This window comes from Myotis brandtii, unplaced genomic scaffold (assembly GCF_000412655.1).
Source record: "Myotis brandtii unplaced genomic scaffold, ASM41265v1 scaffold2609, whole genome shotgun sequence".
In the NCBI taxonomy this organism is placed as follows: Eukaryota; Metazoa; Chordata; class Mammalia; order Chiroptera; family Vespertilionidae; genus Myotis; species Myotis brandtii.
The window spans coordinates 63,865-74,239 of NW_005359929.1; the positions used below are offsets into that span (position 1 = coordinate 63,865).

Genomic DNA, 10,375 nt, shown 5'->3' on the forward strand with positions numbered 1-10,375 from the left:
CTGCAGTCCCTCCCTGGCTGGCCAACCTCCCGTGTCCCTCCCTGGCCCCAATCGTGCACCAGTGGGGTCTCTCGGCCTGGCCTGCGCCCTCTAGCAATCCGGGACCCCTCGGGGGATGTTGGAGAGCCGGTTTCGGCCCGATCCCGCAGGCCAGGCCGAGGGACCCCACTGGTGCACAAATTCTTGCACCGGGCCTCTAGTAAAAATATATTTCAAAAAAAACCAAAAAGCCATAATGACGCCCTATGTACCGAGCACATAGTAGGAGTTTTTGGTGTGGTTAAGGCTCACTCCACACAGTGTGTCTACATGCAAATTCCTATGGGGCCTCCATGCGTCGTGTCCAAGGTAGGTGACTTCTGTTATTCATATTTTTTACAAATTCGAACAGCAGTAACCTTGAAGCCACGCCTTAAGAAGGGTTTCGAACATAGCCAACGTCGTTCCCTGGGTTCCAACTTAGGAAATAACTTATTGAAAATTTTAGTGTGAGTTTTTATTTTTAATTTCGTCGGGAAGAATAGGTAGTCTCTCTGTGGCCATGATTTAAACTGGCCGCCGACCTTCCCGGCTTTTACCGGAAACGGTGTGTTTCTGAGTTCTCACGCCGGACGCACACGCCCACCTTGAGCTATGTTGATGGACGTTTTTTCCCGTGGTTTGTGGCTTAAATGTGTTTCTCCGTGTCCGCGGTGGAATTTCGTTTTAATCCAAGCGTAAAAGTGACGTTTTTCAAAGAATGCATCTAGGTGATTCTGTGGGACAATCCGAAGCCATTGGGTATTTTACATGCATTTCATGTAAGATTGGAGAAATCTCCTTTTTGATAATTTAATTTTATTTCTTTTTTTTTCCTCAACGTCCCATTAACTTATTTTCTTTTTTTCCGTGCAATTGTCTCATTTTAAACCCCCCAAAGTGCATTTTCTCAAAATACCCAATTTTTATTTTTTGCAGATAACACTCTGAATCGTTTCTTCTTGACATGTTTTCTGTTTCTTCACACTTTGCATCACCCTATTTCATATTTTTATTTTTTTGAAATCCAGCAGAAACAGATTTTAACTTTTTTGTGTGACATTATTCTTTTTTTTTTTTTTTTTTTTTTTTTGTCTTTGACTGGGTGGTAGCTCTCTCTCTTCTGAACTTTTTTTTGCCAACCTGTTGGTGTTGAACTCTTTTTCCCTTTACTTTCCTTCCGGTCTGACGCCAGGAGCCAACAGCAAGAGAAACACAGATGATATAACCAGTAATGACCGAGGGGACGACGAAGGTATATTTTTTCTTGTTTTTTTCTTTTTTTTTTTTCTTTTTCCCTCCTCCTGAGCTCGATGCATGAGTTTATATCTATCTCTCTCCCTTTTTTTTTCTTTTTCATTTCTTCCCTTTTTTTACCCCCTTGACCTAAAATTAGTACGCCTCGGCGTACTTCTTCTTGTTTGCAAACCATTGTCATTTTTTAATCCCACTGACGGTGCGATTCTGGCCCAGGCATTTCCCGTGAGAAGACGTGTACACGCGTCCTTTATAAATACGAAGTGAATCAACAAAATGTGCTTGACAAGAAAATACACTTCTTGTATTTTTTTCTGTTGTTTTTTTTTTTTTCTTTTTCTTTTCTTTTTTTCTTCTTCTTCTTCTTTTTTTTTTTTTAGCCTGGCCACAAGAAGAGAACTGAACGTTGAACACACACATATGCATGTGTCTTTTCTTCCCTCCCTTCTGAATGTGGTTTTGTGAGTTCGTGTTGCATTTTTGATCTCCGGTCTGCATTCCGTGTGTGAACTGCAAAATTTTGTGAACCACGGTGGAGGGACTTTTTTATTTGTGGGGGGCGGGGTGCTGGGTGGCCTTTTTCTCTGTTTATTTCTCTGTTTTCCAAACAGACTGATTCTCTACACATCGGTCATGGCTCCCTGAATCTCTGTCCTCAAAGACCATTGCGAAATATTGTTTTCACATCATCTATATATATAAAAGCCTAACAAACGAATGACCAGTCGACCGGTCGCTATGACGTGTACTGACCACCAGGGGGCAGACACACTATGAAGGAGCGGCCCTCTGGTGGTCAGTACGCTCTCACAGCCAACCAGCAGCCGGCCAACCTCCCCCGGTCCCTTCCCCTGGCCGGCTGGCCCCGATCGGCCTCGATCGCCAGCCAGGCCAAGCGATCCCACCCATGCATGAATTCGTGCACCGGGCCTCTAGTTGTTTAATAAAACAGCAACATTTCCCTATTCGGTCTGGTTCAGTGGATGGGGTTTCGTAGGCCCGCAGACCGAAGGGTCCCGGGTTCGATTCCGGTTGAGGGCACGTACCTCCGTTGCAGGCTCGAACCCCAGCCCTGGTCGGGTGCCTGTGGGAGGCAACCAATCGATGTGTCTCTCTTCTCTCTCACATCAATGTTTCCCTCTCTCTCTCTCTCTTGTCCCTTCCACTCTCTCTCTCTCTCTCTGAAAATTAATGGGAAAATGTCCTCGGGGGAGGATTCACAGAGAATAATAATCAATCAATAAATACAACAAGAAAGCAATCACTGAGGGTTCTCACTGGTTGAACATCACAATGACAGTATATATTCCCAGAGAAAATATGTAGAATTTCAGTCATTTTATCTGGAGGGGGAAGTTGTGTGCCATTTTCATCACATCTCTTTTCTTTTCTTTTATCAAATATATCTTATTGATTTTTTACAGAGAGGAAGGGAGAGGGATAGAGAGCTAGAAACATCGATGAGAGAGAAACATTGATCAGCTGCCTCCTGCACGCCCCCTACTGGGGATGTGCCCGAAAACAAGGTACATGCCCTTGAGCAGAATTGAACCCGGGACCCTTCGGTCCGCAGGCCGATTCTCTTTCCACTGAACCACACGGGCTAAGGCTAAATTCTTAATTTATTTATTTTTTAATCCTCACCTGATGGGCCTCCTGTATGGGCTTATACCTGGGATGGAACCTGTTACTATGTGGGCCCCTGACCAGGAATCGAACCCACAACCTTTTAGTGCATTGGATGATGCTCCAACCAACCAAGTCACTGAGCCACCCAGCCAGGCTAAATCCTTAATATATAACTCTCTATCCCTCTCCCTTCCTCTCTGTAAATAATCAATAAAATATATATATTTTTTTAAAAAAAATATTTTTTTATTGATTTGAAAGAGAGGAAGGGAGAGAGAAAAACATCCATGATGAGAGAGAATCATGGATCGGCTGCCCCCTGCAAGCCCCTACTGGGGATCGAGCCCACAACCCCGGGCATGTGCCCTCGACCGGGAATCGAACCCGGGACCCTTCCGTCCACCGGCGGACGCTCTATCCACTGAGCCACACCCTCCAGGGCCTGGACCACATCTTTACTGGGCGTCCGTCCTTCCTCGAGGTTCCTCACCGCCTGTCCCCCCTCCCCTTCTCTCCCCAGACATCCACGACCAGAGCAGTAAGAAGCCCGTGATGGTGTACATCCACGGCGGGTCCTACATGGAGGGCACCGGCAACATCATCGACGGCAGCATCCTGGCCAGCTACGGCAACGTCATCGTCATCACCATCAACTACCGGCTGGGCATTTTAGGTGAGTCATGCCGTCCGTCCGTCCGTCCGGACAGGGACCGGCGGCCACCAGCCGGGAGTCCGTTCTGCTGTGTTGTGTGTTGTGAGGTCGACCAGATGGACATTCTGCTGAGTTGCGTGTTGTGAGGTCGACCAGATGGCCATGCTGCTATATTGCGTGTTGGGAGGTCGACCAGATGGACATTCTGCTGAGTTGTGGGTTGTGAGGTCGACCAGATGGACATTCTGCTGAGTTGTGGGTTGTGAGGTCGACCAGATGGACATTCTGCTGAGTTGTGGGTTGTGAGGTCGACCAGATGGACATTCTGCTGAGTTGTGGGTTGTGAGGTCGACCAGATGGACATTCTGCTGAGTTGTGGGTTGTGAGGTCGACCAGATGGACATTCTGCTGAGTTGTGGGTTGTGAGGTCGACCAGATGGACATTCTGCTGAGTTGTGGGTTGTGAGGTCGACCAGATGGACATTCTGCTGAGTTGTGGGTTGTGAGGTCGACCAGATGGACATTCTGCTGAGTTGTGGGTTGTGAGGTCGACCAGATGGACATTCTGCTGAGTTGTGGGTTGTGAGGTCGACCAGATGGACATTCTGCTGAGTTGTGGGTTGTGAGGTCGACCAGATGGACATTCTGCTGAGTTGTGGGTTGTGAGGTCGACCAGATGGACATTCTGCTGAGTTGTGGGTTGTGAGGTCGACCAGATGGACATTCTGCTGAGTTGTGGGTTGTGAGGTCGACCAGATGGACATTCTGCTGAGTTGTGGGTTGTGAGGTCGACCAGATGGACATTCTGCTGAGTTGTGGGTTGTGAGGTCGACCAGATGGACATTCTGCTGAGTTGTGGGTTGTGAGGTCGACCAGATGGACATTCTGCTGAGTTGTGGGTTGTGAGGTCGACCAGATGGACATTCTGCTGAGTTGTGGGTTGTGAGGTCGACCAGATGGACATTCTGCTGAGTTGTGGGTTGTGAGGTCGACCAGATGGACATTCTGCTGAGTTGTGGGTTGTGAGGTCGACCAGATGGACATTCTGCTGAGTTGTGGGTTGTGAGGTCGACCAGATGGACATTCTGCTGAGTTGTGGGTTGTGAGGTCGACCAGATGGACATTCTGCTGAGTTGTGGGTTGTGAGGTCGACCAGATGGACATTCTGCTGAGTTGTGGGTTGTGAGGTCGACCAGATGGACATTCTGCTGAGTTGTGGGTTGTGAGGTCGACCAGATGGACATTCTGCTGAGTTGTGGGTTGTGAGGTCGACCAGATGGACATTCTGCTGAGTTGTGGGTTGTGAGGTCGACCAGATGGACATTCTGCTGAGTTGTGGGTTGTGAGGTCGACCAGATGGACATTCTGCTGAGTTGTGGGTTGTGAGGTCGACCAGATGGACATTCTGCTGAGTTGTGGGTTGTGAGGTCGACCAGATGGACATTCTGCTGAGTTGTGGGTTGTGAGGTCGACCAGATGGACATTCTGCTGAGTTGTGGGTTGTGAGGTCGACCAGATGGACATTCTGCTGAGTTGTGGGTTGTGAGGTCGACCAGATGGACATTCTGCTGAGTTGTGGGTTGTGAGGTCGACCAGATGGACATTCTGCTGAGTTGTGGGTTGTGAGGTCGACCAGATGGACATTCTGCTGAGTTGTGGGTTGTGAGGTCGACCAGATGGACATTCTGCTGAGTTGTGGGTTGTGAGGTCGACCAGATGGACATTCTGCTGAGTTGTGGGTTGTGAGGTCGACCAGATGGACATTCTGCTGAGTTGTGGGTTGTGAGGTCGACCAGATGGACATTCTGCTGAGTTGTGGGTTGTGAGGTCGACCAGATGGACATTCTGCTGAGTTGTGGGTTGTGAGGTCGACCAGATGGACATTCTGCTGAGTTGTGGGTTGTGAGGTCGACCAGATGGACATTCTGCTGAGTTGTGGGTTGTGAGGTCGACCAGATGGACATTCTGCTGAGTTGTGGGTTGTGAGGTCGACCAGATGGACATTCTGCTGAGTTGTGGGTTGTGAGGTCGACCAGATGGACATTCTGCTGAGTTGTGGGTTGTGAGGTCGACCAGATGGACATTCTGCTGAGTTGTGGGTTGTGAGGTCGACCAGATGGACATTCTGCTGAGTTGTGGGTTGTGAGGTCGACCAGATGGACATTCTGCTGAGTTGTGGGTTGTGAGGTCGACCAGATGGACATTCTGCTGAGTTGTGGGTTGTGAGGTCGACCAGATGGACTACTGGTTGGGGATGGAGCCTGCAACCCGGGCATGTGCCCTTGACCGGGAATTGAACCCGGGACCTCCTGGTTCCTAGGTCGGTGCTCAACCACTGAGCCACACTGTCCAGGGCACAGTTGTGCTGTTTGGAGATTTGATAAAATACAGTGGGGCCTTGACTTAACAAGTTTAATTCGTTCCGAGACACAGCTCGTTAAGGAGCTCATTAACTCAAATTACTCTATCAACTCAATGCAAAAAATCGGCCGAGTGACAGCTGGTATCTCAAAAAACTCGTTAGTCGGGACACTCGTAAGTCAAGGCCCCACTGTACTCGAAATCCCTTGGTGTTTTTTTTTTCAGGGAAACAGTCTTAGATTTTGAGCCTTCTCATTTTCTGAATTTCTTTTCTTATTTTTACTTCGCAGGTAACCATTTGTTATTATTATTATTACTAGAGGCCTGGCTCACGAAATTCATGCAGGGTGGGGTCCCTAAGCCTCGCCGCCCCGTCTCCCCGCCTCCTCCTTCCCTCGCTCCCTCAGCGCCCCGCCTGCCATGATTCGTGCTGCCCCCTGGTGGTCAATGCACGTCATAGTGGGCGATTGAATTCCTGCTCTCCCGAGCAAACAATTTGCATATTAGCCTTTTATATATATAGTTACTTTGTTTAATATATTTTTTAATTAAATTTTACTGGAGTGACCTTAGTCAACATGAGCATATAGGTTTCACGGGTGGATTTCTAAGTTACAGAATCTGTATATAACACACCATGTGCCCAACCCCCAAAGTCAACTCCTGTCGGTCGGTCACAAGAAGAGCTGTAACTGGAATCCTAACCTTGTGGTTTCCATTTTTCCCTGACGGCCAGCAGCTAAGTAACCTGAGTATCTGATAAAATACTAACACGCTTTCAAAGAGACCCAACTATATATATAAAAGCCCAGCGACTATTTTGGCAGAACGACCGATCGCTATGACGCGCACTGACCACCAGGGGGCAGACGCTCAACGCAGGAGCTGCCCCCTGGTGGTCAGTGCGCTCCCACAGCGGGAGCGCCGCTCAGCCAGAAGCTGGGATCACGGCTGGCGAGGCGAACGCGGCGGTGGTGGCGGGAGTCCCTCCCACCTCCATGGCAGCGCCAAGAGCTGCAAACCATGCGATAAGGATCGAGCAGTTGGGGGGGTAGGAGCGAGGGGTCCTGGATTGCAAGAGGGATGTCCAACTGCCAGTTTAGGCCCGGCTGTTGGACACCCCCCAAGGGGTCCCAGATTGTGAGAGGGCGCAGGCCGGGCTGAGGTACCCCCCACCCCCGCCAAACATGAATTTCAAGCATCGGGCCTCTAGTAAAAGGAAATATAAAAGAAAAGCAAAATCACTCTCCTGTATTATTACAATGGAACTGAAAACATAAGAAGTCCACGATTTCAAAAGTAACTTTAGCCCTAGCTGGTGTGGCTCGGTGGATAGAGGGTCGGCCTGTGGACCAAAGGGTCCTGGGTTTGATTCCCATTCAATGACACACTCTTGTGTGCATGGGGTGGGGCGGGGCTGTGGCTTGAAAGGTTAAATCTCCAGCCCTGGCTGCTGTTCTCAGTGGTTAGCGCACCAGCCTGCAGACCGAAGGGTCCCAGGTTCGATTCCCGGTCAAGGGCACATGCCTGGGTTGCGGGCTCCACCCCCAGGAGGGGGCGTGCAGGAGGCAGCCGATGCATGATTCTCTCTCCTCATGGATGTTTCTCTCTCTCTCTCCCTCTCTCTTTCTCTCTCTGAAATCAATAGAAATATATTTTTTTAAAAAACAACAAACCTTTTTTTTTTAAAAAAAGTTAGATTTCGAAAAGAAATCGATCCCTCCCTCACGCCAAACAGTGCTCAACAGCTTTACACGGGGCTCTTTCTGATCCATCAGGCTCATGCGTGAAGGAAGTTTTTTGAACTGTTTTTGAAGTGATTTTAAAACACTTTTTGCTGCCCTTTCTTGTTTTTTTAAAGGAAAAGAGGTAAAAAAAATAATAAAAAATAAAAGCTTGCTTTTAGGACTTCGCTCATGGAAAAATGGAAAGTTTACCTTTTGCTATACTGAGCGTTGACAACACAACCCTGGCCCCAGCCAGTGTCGCTCAGTGGATAGAGCGCCGGCCTACGGACTAGAGGGTCCTGGGTTCGATTCCTGGTCAAGGGCACATACCTTGGTGGCAGGCTCCTCCCTGGCCTGGGCCCTGGTCGGGGCACATGCAGGAGGCAACCCATCGTTGTGTCTCTCTCGCATCCATGTTTCTCTCTGTCTCTCCCTCTCTCTTTGTCTCTCCCTATAAATCAATGGAAAAATATCCTCAGGGGAGGATTCACAACAACAACAAAAAAGAAAAAGAAAGAAAAAAAGGAAAGGAAAGGAAAGGAAACATAACCCTGGTGAGATGCAGGAATAAAAGGTGGATTTTGGCCCTGGCTGGTGTGGCTCAGTGGATAGAGCATCAGCCTGTGGACTGAACAGTCCAGGGTTCGATTCCAGTCAAGGGCACGTGCCTTGGTTGCAGGTTCCTGAGGCCTGGTTGGGGCGTGTGCAGGAGGCAGCCCATCCATGCGTATCTCTTTCATGGATGTTTCACTCTCTATGTCTGTCTCCTCCTCCTGTCCACTCTCTCTAAAAAGCAATGGAAAAAATTTCCTCGAGTGAGGATTAATAAAATAAAAAAAGCTAAAAAAATACACTGGGTGAGAACTAAAAAAAAATCTATATATATAAAAGCCTAAGCGACCGAACAACCCAACGACCGGTTGCTATGACGCGCACTGACCACCAGGGGCAGACACTCAACACAGCAGCTGCCCCCTGGTGGTCTGTGCGCTCCCACAGCCAACCTCCCGTGGCCCCGATCGGCCTTGATCGCCAGCAAGGCCAAGGGACCCCCACCAGTGCAGGAATTTGTGCACTGAGCCTCTAGTAATAATTATAAGAACCTTGTCATGCGAAGACAAACTTCCCATTTGCTGTTTGAAATACGAGTGTTTTCTCTCATCAGACCCGCGGCTCCGTCTTGTGAGCCAAGGAACACACAATTTATGGGCTCGTCCACTGCATTGGGGGAGTTACTCACCTCTTATTCATCAAACAGGGGTTCGTGCCAAGCAAACTGCGCTGTGTCTGCGTCTCTATAAAGTGATGATTTATACCCACATGAGGCCCAAGGACTTAATAGGACCTCACTTTCTTGCAAACGAGACACTCCGTTCTAAGGACATTTCTTATTATTTCTGCAGTTCACGTGTCTCCTTAGAAAGACGTATAATATTCAAAACTTGTATGAAATCTGCCTCTTTTTAAAAATATGTATTTGATTGATTGTTTTCAGAGAGGAAGGAAGAGGGAGAGAGAGAGAAACATCCATGATGAGAGAGAATCATGGACCGGCCGCCTCCTGCACGCCCCCTACTGGGGATCGAGCCCACAACCCGGGCATGTGCCCTTGACCGGGGATCAAACCAACCGTGACCTCCTGGTTCATCGGTTGAAGCTCAAACACTGAGCCACAGGGCAAATTTTTTATTTATTGATTTGAGAGAGAAAGAGAGAGAGAGAGAGAGAGAGAGAGAGAGAGAGAAAGAGAGAGACATCAATGTGTTGTCCCATTTCTTTTTTCATTCATTGCTCAATTCTTGTACGTGCCCTGAGCTGGAATCAAACCTGCAACCTAGGAGTATCAAGACGACGCTTAAACCAACTGAGCGACCAGGCCAGGGCTCCCCGAACTCCTTTGCTACCGTCAAATGCACCCCCACTTGAGCATAGCTCTGTGTTTTCATGTGTATGGAGTCCTGTGCCCCTTGAGAGCTGGGGCCAGACCTCACCTGGGCTTTCCCTTCTGCGTGTTTGCCCCACAACACACCCACTCCTTCTGGCGGATGAAGTGTTTTATTTTGTGACTCGAGAATTTGCAAAAAAAAAAGCAAAAAACACGAAAGCGAATCCACCCAGGAGAGAATCTGTTTACGTAAACATCGCCTTGCTGCCGTGCGTGGGAGCGAATCTTCTAGGTTGTCAGAACCTGTGAATGCCTGATGGGATGTAAACGACGTTCGTTTTCACTCCGTACGCCAGGCAGCTGCTCCGTTTCATCAAAGGCTGACAGTTCTGTTTCCCTGCAAACGCCTCCTTTAATGCCGATGTCATCGGTGTAGGCCTCATCTTTTTTTTTTTCAATTTAATTTTATTTTTTAACTAGAGGCCTAGTGCACGAAATTCATGCACCAGGGGCGGAGGTTCCTCCGTGTAGGCCTCATCTTTTTTTTTTATTTAATTTTATTTTTTAACTAGAGGCCGAGTGCACGAAATTCATGCACCAGGGGCGGAGGTTCCTTTGGGAGCCCTCAGCCCGGCCTGTGCCCTCTCGCAGTCTGGGAGCCCTCGGGGATGTCCAGCTGATAGTTTAGGTGGGGAGTGGGCCTAAGCCGTCAGTCAGACATCCTTAGCGCTGCCACTGAGGCTTTCCATCTCATCCCCGACTTCTGGCTGAGTGGCGCTCCCCCTGTGGGAGTGCACTGACCACCAGGGGGCAGCTTCTGCATTGAGCGTCTGCCCCCTGGTGGTC

At 48.9% G+C, this 10,375-nt stretch overlaps 1 protein-coding gene across 2 annotated transcripts in view; it reads left to right on the forward strand.

Moving 5' to 3' along the window:
• Positions 1-10,375, forward strand: part of LOC102241444 (neuroligin-4, X-linked) — a 113,776-nt gene that overhangs the window by 49,109 nt on the left and 54,292 nt on the right. Inside the window, exons 2-3 of one of the 2 annotated variants that reach the window (XM_014541119.1) lie at positions 1,214-1,273; positions 3,425-3,577. In XM_014541119.1, the coding sequence (XP_014396605.1) occupies positions 1,214-1,273; positions 3,425-3,577 (213 nt within the window). The remainder of the gene's footprint in view (positions 1-1,213; positions 1,274-3,424; positions 3,578-10,375) is intronic. The other variant, XM_014541120.1, reaches the window with a different exon arrangement.